Genomic DNA, 24,429 nt, shown 5'->3' on the forward strand with positions numbered 1-24,429 from the left:
ATCTCTTTGATCTCAGTTGGGCGTGAAAAAACGAGTCTTTGCATTCCAAAGAGAACTCTTTCTGTTTGCCTCGTTATTTCTGCCGCGAAGGAAGCGAGGGTAGTCGAAGGAGAGGCGATAAGCGGTAATGGCCCGCATGGGCGGCGCCGATAGCTCTTCTTTCTCTTCGAGGGCTTCGTCGTCCAATTCTTCTTCGGGCTTTCAGAATTACCCTTTGATTTCAGCTCTGCTGGCCTTCGCACTGGCGCAGTCGACCAAGTTCTTCGCCACTTGGTATCTCTTTCACCCCTGCGAAACCTTATATACACCTGGCCTCGGCATGGGTTTTAGGTTATTCTTCCTCTTTTTTTGGAGAAAAGATGGTGATCTTTATGGGTTTGGTGTTGCATTGAGCGTGGAGGTCTGTTTCTTAATTTTTTTAGCTTTGGATTCTTAGAAGCAAAGAGAAAGTAATTTTGGCCAACGGGCATTGGTCTGTAGACAGGGTCGAGCGATCGAGGTCTAATGGCCGAATAAGACTTCCTTCTTTGTTTCTTTTCTATTTTTGGCGGGGAAGAAGGGTTTTGATTATCCACCATAACTGTAAAATTCAGCCATTTTCTCCATTATAATTGTTGGCATGATTTGATAAGAAGATTTGTAGCTGCTATTTAGTATGAAAATTCTTTGTGTATGTGGAAACGAAATGAATCTTTGTTTTTGAATTTCCATGGTTACTTTTAAGCATTATGGGGGATGCTCTATTTTAATCAAGATTTACATTGTTGGATAAAGCAAATCATCTTACATAAGAAAATTATTGAATGAACTTTTCCTATTGGAACTTTACCATAAAAAATCTAGTTTGGTTAGGTTTATGAGATTCTGTTGTTAAATTATGGAAGAAAACTTGTAACCGTCATCGTCTCATTTTCAGATGAAATTTATCATGATCTATGCAAGTGAACTACTTTATTCTTGATTCACTTTTGTATTGAAGGAGCCCAATCTGCTCAATGGTTCATATGATTACAGAAAGTTATTATTTATTACAGAATGGGAATGCTGAGATGATTTGGGAGTAAAAATATGAAAAAAAATGTTAGTGAGTATGGAGGTGTTGCACCGAATGAAACATCTATCAAAATACTAAGATAGCATGGATCTGTAGAAAGTATTGTAAAGGAAGAGTTTTACCAAGCCCAAATTGAAAAGAGGGTTCTTAAAGGGATTAAGCCACACCAATATATCAGAATTTCTTAGATATGTTTTTATTCATTTATGATATGCTTGTCACCAATTATTAGTTTCCAATACTACTTGAAAGAATGGTCATTTATTTTTTTTATATTAAAACTAGTTGACCATCCTTCTAAGGAGCAATGGTTCCTTTGATATAGAATAACAATTCTTTGATGTTGAAAACTAGTTACGACGCTCAAGATTCTACTATTATCTCTTGATTATTGTTTTGTTCATATCATGTCAAAATTGTATATCCTAAACTAGTTCTTATTTTTTTAATATAATTTTTATTGTAATAAAGAAAGGGCTTCTTATCATCCCAAGCATTCTCTGTTGTGCCTTCTACCATAAATAATTGATCGTTGATAGATATATTTTGAGGTAAAATTGATATTTGAAGATAGGTTATTCACATGATAAATTATTAAATTTCTATTGATTTGTTTAATTCAATAATTGGCATAGTGACATATTTTCACTAATAAAAGATGCTGAAGAATGACCCAAAACAATTTCTTTCTAGGTTTACTCCATACCATCTAGCATGCAGTATGAGGAATCTTTAATAATGCATTATATATAAAGCGATATGTTACAACTTGTAAAACCATTGTACGATATTGGCCATGACAACTTTTGAATTGGCTGGAATTGCCAAGTAGGTTTGGATAGTTTTTAAGACCTCATTTGTTGTGATGTATCAGCTACTATTCTTTTCATAAATATCTATCAAAGATTTGAAATTTTGATTTGTGCGGAAAATATGCAACGAAGAGCGCTATGCTAATTGTGCGCCTCCTCCATGGCTTCATAATCATGGAAAACCCATTTGCAATGACAATGTTATTAAAAAGAGCTTTCAAAACGATGTGTTATAGATGGTCGCTGATCCACTTGTACCAAAGCAGTTACACATGTTTTCAATGCTCCATTCATCATTATGCGTTCTTCACAATCTCCCAATTTACACCTCTTAAGTTCAATTTTACGCGTGATTCAAACATCCTATAAAGTGGTACATGGGTGCAAATAAAATTATGAACCCTTTCATTCTCTAGCTTTCAAAACTCACCTTTCACATCTCAGACTCTCACTTTCCATTGTTCAGCTCTCGACCTCTCGCTTTTACTGCTTTTTGGTTCGTTTCTTTTGGCACGCCACTTTACATGGTTGATTATAAACTTTTTTTGATTAACCACAAAAGTCTCATGGCCGTCCAGGAGCACATATTAATCGATTCGGATACCTCACTAATGCATGAAATTAACAACATTAAATAGGCTTAGTTTATTTTTGTAATTCTTTATTGGATGTGCAACGTCTTGTTGTTAATGATTTTTTTTTGCAATTATCTTAGTTCTTATATATGAAAGGAAATAATGAGTTCGGATGAATTTTATTGTTCCCTCCCTCTCCAAACTATAGCTTTTATTTTTTTTCTCCTATCTTGTGGGGGATTCCAACTTCTCTTTTGGTCATCATCGTTGATTTTGACTTCTTGATGGAGGTGCTAATGGTACCCTGGTGAGATAGCCTTCTTGTTGATAAGACTAGAGAGGGAGTTGAAAGTAAACTTGAATTATGGAGATCAACCATAAAGTCTAAAGGTTTTCATTTGAGTATATCTAAAGCCAAATACATGGAGTAATATATCTAGTGAGGGGATTGTGAATTTGGGTGATCAAGTCATTAATAAGAGCACACGTTTTAGATATCTCGGGTTTATTGTTCAAAGTGATGGTGAAATAGATGGGGATATTATTAGTAGAATTCAATTTGGATGGTTGAAGTGAAGGAATGGATCAGACCTGTTGTGTGATTGAAAAGTATCCCTCAAACTTAAGGGAAATTTATATAAGATGGTGGTGAGACCTGCAATGCTTTATGACGCGGAATGTTGGCCATTAAAAGAGAAGCATAAAATTAAGTATTACAGAGATGAGGATGCTCACGTGGATGAGTGGCTTCACTTTTAGAGACATAATGCGAAGCGAGTATATATGTGAAAATTTTGGAGTAGATCTAGTGGCAGGTAAAATTAGAGAGAGTTGCCTTAGATGGTTTGCTCACATAAAATTTCAGCATTCTGATGACCCGGTTAAGAGACTAGATGTATTAGATTTGACCGATGTTAAGAAAGACATAGGTAGACCTAAAAAGACTTGGTTGGAAAATATTAAAAATGACATTTTTTTAATTAGATTTGAATGAAAACTTGACTCTTAACAGGACATAATGTAGAAAAAAGATTCATGTAGCCGACCCCACATGGCGGGATAAAGGCTTGATATTATTGTTATTGTTGATGAAGGTGCTAATGGGATCTTGATGCAAGGACTTGTTTGATGCTTGGAGGGGAGGTGGTGAGTTTGGTTATGTAATTGTGATGTGGCTATTTTAGGCTTTATTGGAGTTAATGGCTTAAAGAAAGTCAGTCAATTCTTGTAAAGTGAGGGTAAAGATGGTTGATGAGGCTATAAGTGAAAGGGATGAAGCAGTAGAGTGGTTGGCGAGGTTGTTTTATAAAGCCGACCCAAAATGATTAAATTTAGGATTAGTGGGGTTGGCTTGGGCTTTGGTGAGGAGAGAGGAGCCTTAAAGAATTATGAGTTTATTAGCGATGTGGGGAAATCCTTTTTTGTGTTGGAAAGTGTTCTCTTTGTGCTATGCAACTTCTATCCTCATCATCATAATTTGGTATCAACAAAACCGTTCCTATTTGTGCACATGTTCTCATTGACACTACAACCATCATCACTAGCATCCAACTAAAATCCCCACAACAACAACAACAACAACAACATCAAGCCTTTATCCCACTATCCAACTAAAATCCCCATCATCAAAAAAAAAAATCCCCATCATCAAAAAAAAAAAAAAAAACTAAAATCCCCATCATTTTACTCTTAGTTTTCCCACCTTGTCTTCCAACCTTGCCACTTTCAGTCCTTTGCTTTGACTATGTTTGTTATTAACACTTTTCAGCTCTCCCAAGTGCAACTCTCTCTCGTGCAGTGGAACTGCACTACCTGTTGATTGCACGACCTATGTAAAGCATACCTCTGCACATGCTACCTTCGCTCTACTCTCAATTTTGTTTTTGTTTTCCAAATCCGCTCTTTGCACTTGTAAGACCTCATTCATGTTTAATTCATTCTTGCATCGCTGCTTGAGTAGTTACTTGATTGCATTCTTGTTTATGAATATAACACATTCTTTTACATGTACGCATTCATTGTATTCAATCTTCACAAGCACTCAATCTCAATCAATTCTTTCCTTTACATGTGCTACCCATTCCCCAATGGAGGAACATACAAATCTTGCACTTGCCTCGTTATTTACCACTAGAAACTACCTAACCAGATATTCGCTCAACCCCTTCCATGGCCTTGCAAACTACATAATCACTCTTGCCGGTCTAATCTCCGTGTGAAGCATCTTTACTTGTATTCATTGTGATGTAGTTGCATTGCCATAACACGGTTTCCTATTTGCATGATTGGTCATTCGAATGCATTACACACCTTTTACCATCAGATTTGGCAAGAGATCATGCCAAGAAGGCATGGATTTTGAGGCTATCTGATGGGGACATCAGATTTCGACACGTGTACCATCGCCGGAGACGCCGATCGACGGTCTTGATTCAGAGCCTTTACTTTTGATGCTTTATTTTATTCATGTCATTTATATTTCCTGTTCTTCCTTTTGTACCCCTATGAGGGAATTAGTGCTTAGTGTAGCCCAAGGGCATTATCGTCTTTATGCATTTTATTTCTAGTTAGCCTATATAAAAGGGCTTTGTCATTGTACTTGGGATTATTATTGAATGAATGAAAATTTCCGTGCTTTGTTCTCTTTGTGAGTGCATGAAGATCTCTTGGTGAGTTCTTCCATTGAGATCTCTTAGTGAGTTCTCTAATTCTTTCTTTTCTTTTACTTGCTTTTCTTAATTTTCTTCTCACAAGAAAGCTCTACAAAAATTCCCCTCCCCATAGCTCTTGCCGCTGGCCCCTCCATAAGGTTTCCCGTCGCCGGCCAAGCCCACCACCACTGGCCGCCCACCTCGCCGACGATCCCTCCCATACGGTTCATTCCATATCTCCATCAACTTCAAATTGGAGATTTGAAATTTAAATTTTGAATTGTTTCCTAATTTGGAAATCCAAATTAGGAAAGTTTTCATGAGCAAATAAATTTCAAATCAAATTAATTTGGAGTTTTAAATCCCTTGCCACGTCATCAAATCAAGTTTTAAATCCCTTCCCCTTCTCCCCAAATTTCTCCCTCTTTCCCTATGCATGCTGCGGCGACCACCCCTTCGCATCTTCAAGAATGCATGGAGGTACCCGAGTGGAATTTCGGGTTTGAGTACGACAACCGCGGACGAGTGAACATCCTCCGATCTCCCTTCTTCGACGTCGGCTTTGACTTCGACGACACCGTCGAGGACTATTTGGACCGGATTCTACCAGCCCTAGTGGAGTCCATCGACGATCATTTTTCCGTCTACACATGGATCGTCGAAGGGCGTCGTTTCACACCACCTCCACGGCCGGCGCCGTCCTCTCCTTCCCTACGGATCTACGGCACCATCGCCCTCGGAGTGGTCTCATCACTTGTGTGGTTCTTCTTCTCCCAACAAGCCTAGAAGTAGGTAAATGAGTGCAGCCTCAAGGTGAGACAATCGCTTTGTTAACCGCGGGATTTGAGTTGGCTTTTCATTTGCTTTACTTTTATTACCGTTGTTATTTTACTGGTCTTGTTAATTTAGGTGTAAGCTCTTGCCTAATCGTAGTTGAATTCTAAGATCTCTGAAAAGTTTCAATTGGGAACAATATTAAGCTTGCAATTTCACCACTTAAACAATATTTTATTAAGCTTCAAAATTCATCACTATCACTACCTACAACACGATAATTGAGGTAATCCAATTTCAAGCTATTCATATTTATCGACAATTTAGTGTCATCTTTCTTTTTTTTGCATCCGGTTCTTATATGTTATAATTTTATGATCTATATTATTAGAAAGATTATTCCAAACAATCTTAGAGAGCTTATGATGAACAACATTAGCAATGATATGATATGATGATTATAAGCATTATTTACCTGCAAGTATTTCTGGTTGAAGTTCACAACTTATATCATCAACTTGGATATTCATATGACGCTCATGATCGTTATCATTCTTATGATGGGTATTATCAATCTCACTATATTAATATGTATTTTGGTCAATCATCTTTTTGCTTTCATGAATCATATTGTACTTCACATAAACATGATCAATGTTCTGTATAATAATCTCAAAGGTTTCAAGAAGTCTGATAGGAAATACTTAGATCCAAGTATTCCTATCGATTTGGGTGTGGAAAACAGCAAGAGATCTGCTGTTTTCAGCAGGAAAACAGCCCAAACAGCATGAAATCAGTAGAAAACAGAGAAATCTGTAGGAAAATCTGAGAGAAAACCAAGCAATAGACTTGTAATCCACTAGTAGATGAATAAAAATAAGGGAAGATACAATGTTCTTCAATTCGAGAGGAAGAACAACTCTCCTAATCTCCGGCAACGCCGAGAGCCCAAGCAAGAAACCCTAGATCTCTAAATAACATTCAAATTCTCCCTCATCCTAATTCCCCCCAAAACCTCCTAATTAACAATAATGAATTTCTCCAAAATACCTAAACAGCCCTTACATTCAAAATTCCCCCCCAAAAGATTGCATTAAACCCCCCATGGGCCCACCTTGCTTCCTCCCTCCTTCCCTGTTTCGCCCGCCGCGAGTAGACCTGGACCGGTCTGGGCTCGACCGGTCTAGCCGGCCCCTCCTGGGCCAGCACATGCATATCAAAGTCCATTCACAAATGAAAAAATTCCAGAAATATTTAGTATCCTCAAAGAATTACAATATGAACATAAATATATATGCAACATTATAGAATTTGAACATGCAACACAAAATATTCTTCCATAACTACAATGTCAAACAACAAAGTATCCATTAGATGATGATGATGATTGACCTTGTTAGTTGAGCTAGTGATTAAGGATATGCTAGAATCTGAGCTAGAGTCCAAGTCTTTTATTGCAATTATTGAGGCACCTGAGATTGAGTTTGAATCTTCACAACTTATAGAGATCACTTCTTTCCAGATCAGAGACAACTCTCAGATGCTTGCATTTATCTTGGTTTGCTGCTTATAATCTTGTTAGTATGTACATCCATTCTCATAAGATGATCTGAATACTTTACATAACAAATTCCATCACATTCTCCATTGCGGTCTACAGCAACCCTTTGTGAGAGGAGTTATTTTGACCTTGGGGGATTTGATGCTAGGCATTAATAATATTAGGCTAAGTTTATCTTCGTAATTTCTTATTGTATTTACAGTTTATAGCTATTAGGAAACTTTAACATTATATTCTTGTTTCCTCTCTATAAAAGAAAATCACAAGCTAGGATTATGGATTGTCGATTATTAATGATTATGATGAATTGAGTTGTTCAGCCTTTAAATTATAATAGCTTTCAAGCTTTGTTTTCCACTCGTTTTCTTCTTGTGCTCCCCTCTTATGGTAGATTTCAACCTCTCCTCTTCTTGTTGCCATCATTGACTTTGGCTTGTCATTTTCTCATTATAGCGACTAGGATGCCTTCTGGTTGACCAAGGGGCTATCTTAGTTACTTTCTGATGCCATAGATGGCAGTTTGACATGGCCATCATGTCTGCTGGGCGAGTATAGTCAAGCACCATAGTTTTAGAGAAAAAAAACATTGCTTTGTTTTGTATTTTGTACTCCAATAATAACAACAACAACATCAGGCCTTTATTCCTCTATCTACGTGGGACCGGTTACATGAATCCTTTTCTTTCCATTATGTCTTGTTAAAATAACAAAACAAAACTTTTCACATCACTTTTTTGCCTTGAAAGCACTTCTTGCCAAGTAGCTTTGTTCATCTCAATGAAAATAGTGGTGGCTTTGTTTCAACACAATACAACATTGACTCAAAATTATTGAATGAAGCGTAAATGTTTCTTCTTACAACTATGCAATGTTATTCTAAAATTTTGTCTTCTCTTTTATCATTCCTCGGGTAAGCTTAATCTCCACTTTTCAAATTCCTTATCCTTAATGGGCGAAACTGGAGAACAAAGCTACTTGGCAAGAAGTGCTTTCAAGGCATAGGAAGTTTTCGGATGTAGACCACAGAACCACTTTAGTTGGGAGATGGAATTACTCGAGGAGTTGGAAGAAAAAGAAGTAGAGTAGGTGTATATTGTCTGAAATTTGTGCAAAAATATGGTCAAGATGATGCCAACGGGCTTGATGAGGGAGAGCCATGCTCTCATTTATAAGGATTCGGATCTTTTGTATTGTGTAGTTTGGAATAGGATCATTTTTCAGAGCTACTTAGTTTTTTTCTTCTTGAAGGCTTAAGGAGTTAATGAATTGGATCTTTCATTTATCTTTTGCAACATGGAAAGAGGATGATAACTTGGGCATAATCTCAGGAGACGCCCCTTACCTTGGGGTGGGTATGGCGCGGCTGTGGAGGTTACTAAATTATGGCAAATAAGAGTAAATAGAAGTGAAAAATTTCTTGATTACTTGAAATTGTTTGCCCAACCTCATCTGTTTTGCCAGCAGACCTATTTCCTGAACCTCTACACTTCATCAAGCTTGATCATACTGAAGCTCTATTACTAATAATTGTTATGGGCTATCTTAGTAAGAATTTTAATTTTCTTATAATTACAGGGTTAAAGAAAGACGTTGGGATCCTAAACGACTTGTTGGATCAGGTGGGATGCCATCATCCCATTCTGCTACAGTTACTGCTGTTGCAATTGCTATTGGATTTCAAGATGGCTTTGGCAGTTCTCTCTTTGCGGCTGCAATAGTATTTGCTTGTGTTGTAAGTCATTTATGTGCTTTTTTTTTCTCCTAAGGATGATGCGTTTAGATAGTAGTATATTTTTGTGCTGCCTTAACCTGGATCCCAACCTGTTGAATAAGTGGACTCTTTGACGATGGGCTGCTGAATATCCCATTTAACATATCTGATGAAAAAAAAAAATCATAAATAGTTGGGCTTAGATAAAAAACTTTGGTCTATCTAATTAAAGTTTTCAATAGAAAAGATACGTGCCATCCATAAGGATTTAAAAAAATGGCAAAATGTGATTTACCACGGATACCTATAGGATAAGTATCATTCATCACTTTCTACGTTTCTTTTTTTTTTTTAGAACTTTTCTGCACATAAATATGTAATGTATGTGCACATGTGCCTGTATAAATTAAATAACACATTATATAATTTTAGAATTGGAAAAACGTTGCTCACTGTTATTACAAGGTTAGACGATGAATACATATGTGTGCTTGCTTTTTTTTATTTGTTTGTTTTATATGTGTATTTTTCTTTGTTTGTATTTGATCATGTTTATTTTATTTTTTGTTTTTGCCTTGTGAGCTTTCAGGCGTGAGTTTCTCCATTGTTTTATGAATAAATTTGTATGTAATTGTGTATGTTCATGTTTGTAGCTATTTTATCTTTGGCGTATCCTTATATATGTATTATAATATATTCCATATATTGAATCATTTACATGCTTTAGGGGTTCTTTGGTTGGAATACATTAGGGTGTAAAATATTCTAAATGCATGGGTTTTAACAATTTGGTGTTTGATTGCATGAAAAAGAAATCCAAAGTAAATGTTGTGTAAACCATTCTAGTTTATTTTTGAGGTAAACCAAACTCGCACAATTTTAAGCGAGAACAGTTTACACTGCAATGAAGCTTGCCTGATCGGCGCCGCCCGCCATCACCGCTGCCTGCCTCCATCCTCCTCCGGCCACTGCCGCCTGTCACCAACTCCGTCCGCCTCCACAGATGTCCGACCACCATCGCTGGCCGCCCCCACCTGCTGCCAATCACCACCATCGCTAACTGACGTCGCCACCTGCCGACGATCACCACCACCTCCATTGCCCTCTCCCTCGCCGGCCGCCACCAATTTTTGACTTTACACTACATTCATTACTTCAAATCAAACAAAAAAAAAAACATTCATTTGCATTTACTTTTCATTCATCCAAACAATTCAAAATATTCCTTTTACGCTACATTCCTTTTACACTACATTTCTTTTTTAGCCAACCAAACAACCCCTTAGTAGCATTCCATCTCATAACATGGCTATGTATGCTTTACAAATTATTAAAAAAATTGTATTATGGAGGATAGCTCCTGGGTGCCTATTACTTCAGTGATGGCAACCACTTGGAAGGCATAAGAGGCGTTGGAGACTTGCCTTGCCTGGCCCGAGCACCTAAGCAGATGTCTTTCTAGTCTCCTCTAACACTAAAAATAATCATGGAAGGTAAGAGTCACGTTAGTGAAATAGTAGTTAATACAAGATAAATGTAATTTTAGTGGATGTCTGATGTGAAACGTAATGCATGGAAACAAGAATTGCAATTCAGAGATTAGTGAAAACTTTAACTTTGCAACATTAACAATAAAATTTAGCTTACTCAATTAGGATTCAAGAAAATTCGTGAGAGATTAAGCGGTAGGCATTGACTACACTTGAGAGTTACAAGAGTCTTGCAAAAGATAACCAAAAGATAACTAAATAACGCAAATAGCTTTCACACACGTTTAAAGTTTAGACCATTCACCTTGAGGTCCGACAATCTCTCTTTGAAGTGGAGGTTAGCGGAAGAGGGTTGCAAGAAAACTTAGCGGTACCACTAAGACACATGTGATGCCAAGAGGACTCGTCGCCGGGAAGGAAGTGGGAGTTGGAGAAGTGGGCGGATGACTTTCGATGATCCACGTGTAGTCGGAGAATTGGTCTTCGAAGGCGTCCACTAGTGTCGGTAAGATCCGATCCAAGTAATCTTCGACGGTATTGTTGAAGCCAAAACCACGTCAAAGAAAGGCGATCTAAGGACGTGAATGTGGCCGTAGGTGTCGAGTTCGATTCCGTAGTCAACGGCGGGATCCGCCATGCACCATGAACTTGAAGACGAGCTATCCCCTCAATGAACCAAGAGAGAAGAGAGGGGCCGGTTTGGAGAGGAGGAAGGGGCCGACGGTGGATCTAGGGGAGAGGAGAGGGATTAGGTTGAGAAACTGAAATTGATTTCAGTTTCAAAGGATTTAGGAGGGAAAATTTTGGAATTTTAAATTTGAAATCCCAAATTAAAGAGGGGAGTTATTGATCATAAATTCAAGTTACTTGGTGGGAGGGTGAGAGAAGTGGTTGGCCGGCGGGATTGTGGTGGCCGACGGGTGGGGCTCCAAGGTGACAGCAAGTGTGGAGGAGGCCGGCTTCTTCCCACTTGTTGATGTGGATGGTGGCGTTTGTGGACGAGGAGAAGATCAATGGATGCTAATACTAAGAGAACTCACAGAGAGATCTCATGTGAAGAACTCACTAAGAGATCTTCTTGAACTCACAAAGAGAACAAACAATAGAAAATTTCATTTCTTCATCAATCCTCCACTATTACAAGAGAAGGGCCATATAAATAGGCCTCACAATGACAAAGAAAAACAAAAGACAAAAATGCCCCTTGGGCTACAATAGCTACCAAATACCCATAAGGGAAAAAACGGAAAAACATAAAATAAAATTAAACTACTACATAAAATGATGAAAATAAAGATCATGATCGTGGCTGTCGATCTCCGGCATCTCCTGAAGGTACATGTGTCGTAATCTGATGTCTCCATCAATGTCAAGTTGATAATTATATTAAAGTAGTGTTAAGAGAAATTGATACAAGGTATGATAATTCAAATATAACATATGAAAAAAGGGGTTATTAGAGACATAACTTATTGTCAAAGTTGCGCAAGTAAAGTGGAGAGTGGCTCATGAGTATTATATGCATTAAAAGAATGTCATAAAAACTTAAAGGTTAACTTCGTAAAAGGTGAACTAATTAGATTTTCCATACTTGAACCTAGCTGTTCGTGTAGAACTATATTTAGTAGGCAAGTTCTAGATATTTGGAGAGTGATGTATGTTATTTGGGTATGCCCTAGTACATTTTATTTGGTCTTCGAGTTATAAATAGGCAGATCTATAGTGATAATATACCAGTTTTCACCGTTAAGCGTAGTGTTGGGCAACATTGTTGTAATCAACAGCCAAACATAGCGAGTATGGTAGAATTGAGAATGTTGAAATGAGTGATAAAGTTGGTAAATATAGAATGAGATTGATTATATTAAAGTGATTTTGTGAGTATGATCTATTGGAAAGTAGTGATGAGCAATTGATTGCCTGAAAGGTTTCAAGCAAGTTCAACTTGTATCAAAGCACCTTCAGCCCTTTCTTAAGCTCGACTCAATCAGATATTGTTTAGTGGTTTTTTACTACCACTTTGTCTTTGATCAGTTCAACGTGATCAGCTTGCATCTAAATTTTCTTAAGAGAAAAATATAAAAAATGATCTCTCAATTCTTTGTGAGGAATCAAAATGGTCCCTAACTTTTTAAAGGGACCAATTTGATCCCTCAACTCTTTAAAGTGAGATTTTTTTTATTTATCATCCAATGTTGGAGTTAATGGTGTTAAATGTAAGAATATTTTGGTTATTTTTTAATTAAACATTTATTAAATGTAATTTTCAAGTAATTATAATTTTCTAAAATTTTTTATTAAATGTTTATTAAACAAAAAAATTAGTAATAATTTTAGTTTTAGTCATATTTTATAAACTATGATTGGTAAAATTATGTATGGCTAAGTTGAAAATAATATCTATTTGCATGTGATTTCTCTAAATCAATAAATATCATATTTATAAAATATAACTAAAATTTTAAAATTAAAACTAAAATTATTATTATTATTTTATTTTTATTAAAGAAACATTTAATAAATTTTTTTAGAAAAATTATAATTACTTAAAAATTATATTTAATAAATGTTTAATTAAAAAAATAATTAAAATACTCTTACATTTAACACCATTAACTCCAACATTAGATGTTAGAATAAAAAAGGTTTCATTTTAAAGAGTTGAGAGGCCAAATTGGTCCCTCAAAGAGTTGGGGACTATTTTGGTCCCTCACAAAGAGTTGAGGGACTATTTTGATCATTTTCTTTTCTTTTTTTTTTTAATGGGCCTATCTGCAAGGAGTTTCCCTTGCGAGGATCCAACCTAAAACTGTAAGTTGGCTAGTAGGTTGGGTTGAATAAATTTTATGGCTTTGGGGCTGGATTATTAAACAAGCCTAGAAAATGGTTAGGTAGGGCTTATTAAGTCAAGCGGTTCCTTGGGCCTATGCCCATATCTAGAGAAGAAGTGGAAAAAAGAGCTATTTATATGGTTGGGGCATGAATAATGGAAGTCAAAAGATGTTCCAATAAGAGATGGATATAATTAGCACTATTGAAATGTGAAATGGATAGATAAAAAAATAAATTTGATAAAATTGTGAAAAAAACCTTAATTAAACTAAACTTGATAATTTATGTAGCACTTGTATCATTGGACTTCCAACACCAGATTTAATTGTCATGTTTAGCTTCCTAGAAAATTTGCATGTACAAATTAATTAGCTCAAAATAGCACAACCAATTATATTTGTATTCATGAAATTTGCACACTTGTAATCAAATGATTACCATATAAATGTGTTTGTGTCATGTTGGCTTATTTATAAATTGTTTTGGCGACTAGCTTGCCACCAAAAGGACTTGTGTTGACGCGGCGATGCCCATCCGCTCGAGGACACCCGTCACAAAAAAATCGGTGATGGTGGAGAAGAAGATGCAATTGTCGATCAAGGAGAAGGCTGCGCTCCCAACAAGCAAATCTTTGAAGGCGCCTCCTCAGCCTTCTTCTTAGTTGCTTCTTTATCCATTTAGATGCATTTTGTTGGAGATTACAAGTGTGTGCATTTTTGCTAGAATGCTTTCACTAATGGATGAAAATTACATTAGTGAACTTAGCCTGAACGGAAGAAAGAAGGCCATCAAGGAAATGAGGTTTGCAAATAAGTAAATATTTATGCCTGAGGAGGGCGGGAGCCAGCCAACCGACCTAGATTGGCCGAACCAAGCAAAATCGTTGGGCGGGAACCAGAGCATTAGCATTGAGGGGGTTTCGGCCCCTCTTGTGAGGCCCAGGAAAATTAACATTTACTCTATAATGAAGTGAAAGAAATAGGAAGGTCTTTATGTTGCTAATTGGCTATAAATGTTTCCTAAATTATGTTTAGGCTAATTAGGAAGGGCCTAATTATTTAAAAAGGTTTCCTAAATTATATTTGTGATGATTGTGAAGGTTCTATTTATATTATTGTGTTCTAGGGCTATTTATGGGGGAGTTGTCTAGGATTTTGTCACGACCCAGCCCGGCTAGCTCAAATTAACGGGGTGGGAACAGATAGTTGTACGATAAGTAGTAAAAATTAACATTTATCCAATCATAAACATTATAAAGTACATTCCAAAAAGACATAAAAGAGCCACCAAACCACAATTAAATTTATACTGTTCATCACTTTAACAAGTCTTTCATAAACATAAAAAACTAAACAAGTCCATTATATCAATGTCCAAAGTTCTTAAAAATGCACCTTCTAATCTTTGCACACACAAAACACAAACTGAAAGAAAAACCTATCACTCTGATGTCCAATCCTACATCGGTAAGTAAACTGCCTCTCTGCCATCAGTTCGTAGTGGTTCTCCTGAAAAAGAATTTCACAACTAGGGGTGAGCTTACCCGCTCAACAGGTAATTCATATTTCTCATAAAAATTTTCATAAAACCATAATAAAACATCTTTTTCGTATGAAAACTTTAAACGACGATCAATATTGCATAATTTTAAAACCTTTCTGTATAAGAAGCATTTTCAAAATCTTTCCTCAAACATAAACTTTCAGTCTTTTATTTAACATTTTCTCAAACATAAACTTTCGTTTTTGCATAGACAATATTTATAAACCATAATATACATAATATTTACTATAACACTCGTCTCGGAGGTACCCATAGATTTTGTACTGATCAGGTACAGATTTTCATATCATTTGGCCATTCATTTACCATTGGCTCTGATGAGCCATTTTATCATTTGGCTCTGATGAGCCCCTTTACCATTTGGGCACTCCGTATCAACATGCACAGTTTCATATCTATTTTTCAGTCAATCATATGCTTAATGAAAAACAATCATGATTTATAAATCATTAGCTCAAAACATGAAAATTATGAATAATGTGTAAGTTTACTAATCTAGTGAAATAAAAAGATTATACTAACATGTCATTTGCAAAATAGAATTCATAAACTATCTGAACATTAAAACTTTAAACATTTGCAATTGAATAAAAAGAACTAAATAATATATGAAATTTTTACGATAGATATGAGTATCTACCTTAACACATTACTTCCTTATAGTGTCGCTTTGACACGCTTCGCTCCCCTTAAAGATCATAATCTAACAATCACATATAAATAAGTGTCAATTATAAATCTTCCTTAAAGTTTTAATCATTTCCAAATTGTCTAAATTTTTCGCTTCTTATTATTCGATCCTTACGACACTTAATGAAATTGAAATAATTTAATTTGAATTTTCAGATTTATTAAAATCCCTAATTTTTAGAAATCCTAAATCATCAATTTCATCAAATCAATATGCCAAAATTTTCCATAAACCTATTTTAATAATTACCTTAATCATTTTTGGATTTATTTAATTAGAAAATTATGAAAAATATAAATTCTTAAGAAAACTCAAAATTTTGTTTTAAAAATATTCTCAAGTCCCATAGAAATCACTTTTGCAAAAGCACTATAAGAAATTTCAATTTTTGCCAAAAACCCTAATTTTTAAATCTCAACAATTTATGAAGAAAACTTCGTTTTCACTATTAAAACATCTTCCCTATGCTTCCTTAATGATTTCATGAAGAGATTTTGAAAGAAAAATAAATTTGGAGGAAACCCTAAAAATTTCTCTTCCAAAAATCTAAAGAATGAGAGGAGAAATGCTTAAAGTAATCATACTTTCTTCTTCCCCTTAGTTTCTTCTACGATTTCCTCAAACTTCCTCGCAGGAAAATCGTCGTCGGAGCCGCTCCGCCGAACCCTCGTCGCCCTTGCCGTCCGCCCGCTCTCGGTTTGGCCGAACAAAACCCCCCGCCCCCGCGGGGGGTGCAAAAAAAAAGAGAAAGAGGGGGGGGGGGGGGGGGGTTCGGTTTTCATTACATAGAGGAATAGGAAATTCTAAAAGACCACTTTGCCCTCACTTAAATCATTTCGACTTAAGAAAGGATTAGGGGTAGTTTGTGTATTTCTAAAGTTCTAAAATTTTTATTTCCCAAAATAAACAAAATTAAATATAAGTTCTATATACCAAATTTTTTAGAATTTTGCCTAGAATTTTATAAAATTATTTCCGTCGAAATCCGTTAACTTCAAAATTTTCACTTAAATTTCATCGCGATGCATCAAAATGCTAGCGATGCCTACGATCATCGATTTTGGATTTTACAGGTTTAGCTTAGGCTATTGATGAGTTTTATTTTCCTAGTATTATTGTGAGTTCCTAGTGGCGTCTAGAGTTTGTGGGAGAACTGATCTATCTCTTAAATAGTAGATCAATTGTATTTTGCTTTATTGTTGAGGAGATAATAAAAAAATCAGCCCTATCTTGGTTTTCCTGCATTTTTTTCTCTTTTATTTGATGTTTTCGCTTCTACGACGTATCATAAAACTTATATTTTTTTTTATATTAGCTCTTATTGTATGTTGCATGCATATGATTTATGAAACAACCAAGCATACACCATTGAGAGTTGAATAAAGAATTATCAGACCCATGAGAGTTGAATAAAGAAATTATCAGTCAACTAAAATGATATGATTATTGGCAAATCAATATGACTTGAATCGTAGTGTACAATGTTCATGGGATTTTTTGAATAAAAATAATGGAGACCCATTACCAGTCATTTTGACTTGTATATGAGATTAAAAACGACTCCTGATTATAACATTTAAATAAATTCACATCATAGTCTTCTCCTCACCATTATGGTATAGAAAGTTCTTTTATCGTAATATAGATTTATGTGTTGGAAAGTTGATATGACTAAGCCCCGCTTGAGTTATTTTTCTTTTAGTTCCAAACACAATTTGATGAATTACACCCGTATGTTGTGCTGCGTTTTGTTTCTGTAGTTTTCTGATTCACGATTCCTTCCTCATTTGAAAGCCTATTAAAAACCCTTTTCACTGGACGGGCAAGTAAAATTTTGCCTATATTCTTGGAGTTGAGAGTCTATATTAGCATTGGGTAGACATACATACTTGGATATCATTCTGTTAGACAGGTCTATTGGACTGGTTCAGCCAATCCGATAGGACTGGTTCAGCCAATCCGATAGGACTGGCTTACGCGAACAGAGACAGAAATGTTCGTCACCTGTACGCGGCGAACGCACGCCCGGGCATGCGTGAGCTGTTTAGGAAGGATTTTTTAGGGAGTTAGGAGGGAAATTTGAATGTAGGGACTGTTTAGAGATTTTGTTTTGATTTGTATGTATTAAATAGTTTGTCTTCCTAGGGCTAGGGCATCTTGAATTTGTTTGAAATTTGAGATCTTTTAGTTTCTTTGGGCTCTAGCGGCTTCTAGAGATTTGGGAGAGTAAGATCCTCCTCCCGAATAGAGGATCAATTGTATCTTGGTATTTTTTGTTTCCCTTTCGTCAAATAATACAAATTATTCACAGTTTCGTGGTTTTGTGTGGAATTTTGTGGAGAATTCTCGCTGTTTCCAAAGATTGATAGGAAAGACTAGAGATCTACAAGTATTTACTATCACATTCCATATATGGTAAGTCAAGAGATTGATTGCCCTTTGCAGAAACTTTCTATGAATGAGAATGCAAGATGTCATCCGTTAAGTCACATTTACTTTCTGGCATTTACAACCTAAGATGCATGCCTTTTGATTGCAGGTGATGTATGATGCTTTTGGAGTTCGGTTGCATGCTGGCAAACAGGCAGAGGTAACTTTTTTGTATGACAAACTTCAAATGCTATCATTATTTAAATCTTCTATTTTTGTATAACAAAATTAAATATCATTTGATTGTGCGTCAAACACTGGTGCTGAGTTTAGAATTTTTTATATTCTGATATATTTAAACAAATTATACATATATTGGATTGAGATTATCTCAAAAGGTCAGTATGTAATGTAAATAGATGTATAATTCTTATTTTTGAAAAAAAAGCGCCATTAAAATTAGCTGAATATATTACAAGATAGATTTATTATTGTCTAATCTAGTTAGTCAACTACGAGAAATCAAGAAATGGTTTGCTTGAATCCCTGAGCAGGCTGATTCTGTAACTATTTTGTCTCACTTGTCAAACCTATTGTTGAAATTGTAGAAGACTAAGACTTTGGTTAAATGGGCCAAAATTTAAACGTTCGAATCCTGAACAGTATGTAATTCTACAAGGCTATCTCTTTAGTTTTTTTTTTATAAATTTAGAAATGGTTACTACAATAGAATCTACTATAGATCAACAAGCATTAGCATTATTAGCCTTATCGCAACTGAAAATAATATAAATATTTATGTGAAATGATTCATGATGAAAGCTATTAAAAATATGCAAGCACATATGCACAACTTGCAATATTTTCTTTTTAAGAAAATGATCAAAATAGTCCCCCAACTGTTTGTAAGGGACCAAAATGGTCTCCAACTCTTTTGAGAGACCAATATGATCCCTCAACTCTTTAAAATAAGATATTTTTTATCCTAACATCTAATATGAGAATTAATAGTATTAAATATAAGAGTATTTTAGTCATTTTTAATTAAATATTATTTTTTAAATAATTTTAATTTTTTAAAAAACTTTTATTAAATATTTTTTAATAAAAAAATTAATAATAATTTTAGTTTTAATTTCAAAAATTGTAATCATATTTTATAAAATATGATATTTATTGATTTAAAGAAATCAAATGCAAATAGATGTTATTTTCTTTTTTCAGCTTAGTCACACATATTTTCATCATTCATATTTTATAAAATATGACTAAATTTTTTGAAATTAAATCTAAAATTATTATTAAGTTTTTTAAAAAGAAACATTTAATAATTTAAAAAAAATTATAATTACTTTAAAATTATATTTAATAAATATTTAATTAGAAAATAACCAAATTACCCTTATATTTAATCTCATTAACTCCAACATAAGATTTTAGGATCAAAAAGTCCCATTTTAAATAGTTGAGGGACCAAATTTGTCCCTCAAAAGAGTTGTGGATTATTTTGGTCCCTCACAAAGAGTTGAGGGATCATTTTAATCCTTTTTTCTTTCCTTCAAAATTTTTTTTCATAGTAATTCTAGCTGGACGTAGCTGTATATGATTTCAATGGGAAGAGCTTATAGATTTACTGAATATGGTTTCAAACCTACTCTTTCCCCACATTAATAGACTTGGTTATGGTGACTATTTGAGTTTTAGTGGTGCCTCACGTTTGTTCTGCCCATGATTTTGATTTGTACTAGAGAGAAAGCCCTTCATCTTGTGCGCACCGCCTCTAATTTTATGAATAATAATTTAGTTTGTCATGCGTTCTATCTTGTAGTTATATTCACCATTTTCATGATGAATGAAGATGCTAAGCTTGGCAAACCTGAAATGCAAAAAATCATGGATCTTCTTTCATAAGCAATAAAATTTCTAGGCTTGGCAGACCTGAACAGCCTGCCATGGATCATCCAAAGAATTATAAGCTTCTGATGCTTTTTGCTATATATGCAGAGGGTTACAGTCGAATTTGCATATATTTCAAAGAAAAAGGAGACTTCCCAATTTGAACTCCGAGGTGCTGATTCTTTAAGGCCCTGTTTAGTTTGAAGGAACTGAAAGAGAGGAAATAGAAAGGAATTAAAAATGGAAATGATAAAGGAATTGCTTCGAAAATAGTTTGCATTCACTTGTTTGGTTGAAATGAAATAATATATATATTTGATTTCATGTTTGGTTGATGATAAATTAATTCTTTGTTAGAGAGAATATTTGAGTTACAGAGTTGACTTGATAATTTTTACTTGTGTTTTTCTAATAGGTTGAGTAGGGAAATGTTAATACAAAAATGCATTTGTTTGCATTTCCCATGTACACTTAAGTACATAGTGATTCCTTTGGAATCAAACGCCTAAAATGAAATCTAGAAATAAAATGCATTTGCATTCTCACCAAAAACAAGCAGACCTTACGGCTCTACTTGTTTTGAAAGAATTGGATGGGAAATGAAAAGTAAATGGGAATGAAAATGGCAAAGAAATTGAATTGAAATTTGTTTGGCTGAGGTCAATTGAGATATGAGTTAATGAACAGATTAATTTTTCTTTACAGTTTATTTAGGATAAAGATATTCTCACATTTCTAAGGTAAATCTAACTACATGTTAATTACACTGAAACCAAACGCCTACTATAAAATTATATAGTAGAATGCATTTTCCTTGCCTCCTACTCCTTGGAGCCAAGCACCCTTCTAAGTTTTTCTTTTTTTCCTGTCTGGTAGAGAACAAATTGTCTAACAGTTTTTATTTTCAAGGAAGAGTCAATTTTCTGTATCCTTAAACGAACAGTAGGTTTTAAGTTTATTTGCCAGTGTTTAGATATTATCCATTCCTTATATTGATTGATGGATGCTAAATCTTCCTATAAAAGCTGAATCTATTATATTTCATATCAAATGCTTACTGCTGAAACGCTTGGTTTTGGCTTTCTGAAAAATATTTTTCTCTTGCTTTAGACCTATGGTGGATGTGAGCCCCTTTTTTTTAACCTTAACCATGTGATACGGTTCTTCCTGAACCGACCAAACTGGCCATGCCTGGGCCGGTTCAGGTCTACAGGAGGCGGGCTAAGCCACCTCCTTAAACAAGCCGCCAAGGCTTGTGGGCTCCCCTAGGGCGGAATTTAGAGAGAGGGAAGGGGGCGGCTAACACATAGGAAACTATTTTGAATTTGGTTTATTGTAGGAAGCTTTTTATTGGCTTTTTATTAGGAAGATATGTATTTAAAAGAAGAGGGAGGCTAGGATTAGGGCATGCATGATTTGAGTTGTTCTCTTGGAGTTTTCTTTAGCATCTTGGGCTCTAGATCCATAGTCTAGAAATTGGGAGAGAACGATCCTCCTCTCGAATTGAGGATCAATTGTATCTTGCTTTGTGTTTGCTTTTGCTTTGATTCCATTGTTACAATCTATCGTTTTGGATTGATTTCATCCAGATTTTCACATTATTCCTGCTGTTTTTACCAATTATTGTTAGGGTTGCTTGCGAACTCAAGTATTTCCTCTTGGACTACTTGTGACCTCAAGTATTTCCTATCACAATGTACCTCCTATAAGAGAGAAAATTGATAATATTCTGCCCTGTATTTAGCTGGGAATTTGATGTCTTAACATTTTCATGATTCTGCTGCCTGTGGAATTTCAGGTGTTGAATCAGATTGTCTACGAACTTCCTGCAGAGCATCCTTTGGCTGAAACAAGGCCACTTCGAGAACTCCTTGGTCACACTCCAGCCCAGGTTGGATGATTTTTTTTTTCATGAAGCCAGGCTTTCAATTCAATCTCACACTTCATCTATTTCCTGCACTTGCAGAAAAAAAGAATGCTTTGCTGCTTTTAAAGTATTGGTCATTCTTCACATTTTCCTTTTCATAGATTTCTGTAAATATACCTGGTCAGCTAATCCTTATAACTTAAAAAAATGGCTGATGAAGTTCTTCAATGTTATATTTTGAACCTTCCCTAGTCATGAGAGTTACTGGAAGCTTTGTCTCTGAAAAAACCATCTAAGCTGAACAATCAAACATAGTTTCAGTCTGTTTTTTATTTTGTGAAGACTGGATTGTTCTGTTTGTTTCAGTTTTGATCTTGCAGAGATTGAATTGTTCTATTATAAATAATGATTTTATCTTCATTTTATAACACATAAAGCCTCTCTGTTTGATTACGCTTTTATGAAACAAACTGAACTAAATGAATAAAAAGTGATTTATTTTGAAATAATCTGTGCCTATTCAAGCCAAATTTTTCCATGTAAGTTTCTCCTATGACTTGAAAACCAAAATGAAACAAAACCATGGAGAATTGCTCGGTTTAGTTCCATTAACCTTCTCCCTTCTCTTCCTCCATAAAATTCTTTTCAGGTTGTCGCAGGTGCAATTCTGGGGATCAGTACTGCTATCATTTCTTACATTATCAAACTGGCTGCAAGTTGATGCTGATAGACAGTCCTAGCTCTGCCTAATTGCTAACACCTTCCCGTTAATCCATTTACTATACTATATAATGTTTATAAGAGCATTAAGAGCAAAAGTACTGAGTGCTGGTATTTGTATCATTCCATTGATTTTAGTTGCAAGTAGTTTTCAATTTATCATTCACATGGTATGATCATTCGACAATATGTCTTAGGTTTCGTTTAGGATAGCTTCCTTAATGTTTTCTAAAATAACTTTTTAGTACAAGAATTTTGAGTTTAAGAAAATTTTGTATGGAAAAGCTGCTTTAGAAAGCAAGAAGAAAGCTGTCTCAAAAAAAGACTTGGCTTTGTTTGGGATAGCTTTCTTACTGTTCTCTAAAATATCTTTTAAGTACAAAAGTTTCTAGTTTGAAACTTTTGTAGTAGAAAGTTGCTTTAAAAAGCAATAATAAAGCGGTTCTAAATGAAACCTTAGTCATGTGTTCATATTTTCAGTATTGTTTAATGCATTATGTACTTTTTTTTTCTTTTTAAGTGATTAATTATTTGTGGTTAAGATGACATTTGTTATGCAGAGTTAGTTTGTCTTTTTAATATTTGTTTGGTGGTTTTCATTTTTTAATAAGACAGTTATGTAAATAATACCAAACATTTAGAGGCATCTTTCAAGAATTATGGTAATATTCTTCAGGATTGATGAAGAGTTTTGTTGATATTGTTGATGTCCTTCCTTGAATTTTGTATTAATAAGCTCTTCATCTATTAGTATTTCAACTCTTTGGAGTATAGTTCTTAAGGCAGTTGAGATTTGATGTGAGGGGTATATATTTTTAATGTTTTTAATATGTTATTTTGTGGATCTTATTTGTATTTTAGTTATGTATTAGTGATTTTGATGTCAGTTTAACATTTTCTTATATAACAACAAGTCTTTATCTCATTACGTGAGGATAGCTATCTGAATATTTTTTTTTTTTAATTTGTGTTTTATTGAGAGTCGAATTTTTATTTAAATCTAATAAAAAATGATCATTTTTAATAATTTTAACCTACATCTACCGTTATTAAAATATGTTGGATCTAAAACATCTACTCTCCTAAGAGTGTCATTGAAAAGCTGACATTTTATGTGACCAAACTATCTAAGAAGACTATCTAATCTGGACCCACTCCAATTTTTTCACATATATATTTGTTTCGCATTTAGTCTTGAGGTATAAAGCCACCCATCCATTTCAGCATCCTTATATTTGCAACACTTACTTTTATCCTTCTCTTTTAATGGCCAACATTATGAGTTATAAAGCATTGTAGGTCTTATCACCGTCTCATAAATTTTTTGTCTAAATCAATAAATATCATATGTAGATCATCCTAACTCTCTACATACTTCTCCACCAAATCTGTCTCAATAAAGGAATAGCTTTCATAGCAGACCTGCTCGGCATGAATCCAAATTGATTTGAGAAACATTAGTTTCACATTGTAACCTATGCTAAATTTTAATATATGACACATTAACTTAATTCTTTAATAATTAACATATTTTTTGCACATTTATTCTCAAAGATAGGAATCAAAACACTATTTCTCCGCTCATATGACATTTTTAGTCTTCAAAATAATTTTAAAAAGTTTAGTATATCAAGAAATTTTCTTTACCCCCTAAGCATTTTCATACTTCTATTCGAAATTCATTTGGTTCTAATGTTTTTTATGTTTTATTTTATTAAAGCCTCTCCAACTTTGATTTTACTAATGATGTGATTTTTTTTCTTTTTTTCAGTTATGGTGTTAAGGCCACTAAAATAACTTGTGTTCTCATAACCTTTATTGAAAATTTCATTAAAATATCTCATCATTATATTTTAAATATC

General features: G+C 34.6%; 1 protein-coding gene across 3 annotated transcripts; it reads left to right on the forward strand.

Annotated features, from left to right (window-relative positions):
- LOC110104503 (uncharacterized membrane protein YuiD) lies at window positions 1-23,265 on the forward strand. Of its 3 annotated transcripts, none has more exons than XM_028696275.1 (5): window positions 2-273; window positions 9,003-9,159; window positions 18,254-18,304; window positions 21,779-21,871; window positions 22,507-23,265. In XM_028696275.1, exons 1-5 carry the CDS (start codon window positions 128-130, stop codon window positions 22,585-22,587), a joined length of 528 nt encoding a protein of 175 aa, XP_028552108.1. In that variant the 5' UTR covers window positions 2-127; the 3' UTR covers window positions 22,588-23,265. The 3 variants fall into 3 exon arrangements, with proteins under 3 accessions (XP_028552111.1, XP_028552108.1, XP_020689311.1); XM_020833652.2 differs by having other exon boundaries at window positions 3-273; window positions 22,497-23,265; XM_028696278.1 differs by lacking the exons at window positions 21,779-21,871; window positions 22,507-23,265 and adding an exon at window positions 21,611-21,739 and having other exon boundaries at window positions 1-273.
- The last annotated feature ends 1,164 nt before the right edge of the window (window positions 23,266-24,429 follow it).

Source organism: Dendrobium catenatum, unplaced genomic scaffold (genome assembly GCF_001605985.2).
Source record: "Dendrobium catenatum unplaced genomic scaffold, ASM160598v2 fragScaff_scaffold_80, whole genome shotgun sequence".
NCBI classification, from domain to species: domain Eukaryota; kingdom Viridiplantae; phylum Streptophyta; class Magnoliopsida; order Asparagales; family Orchidaceae; genus Dendrobium; species Dendrobium catenatum.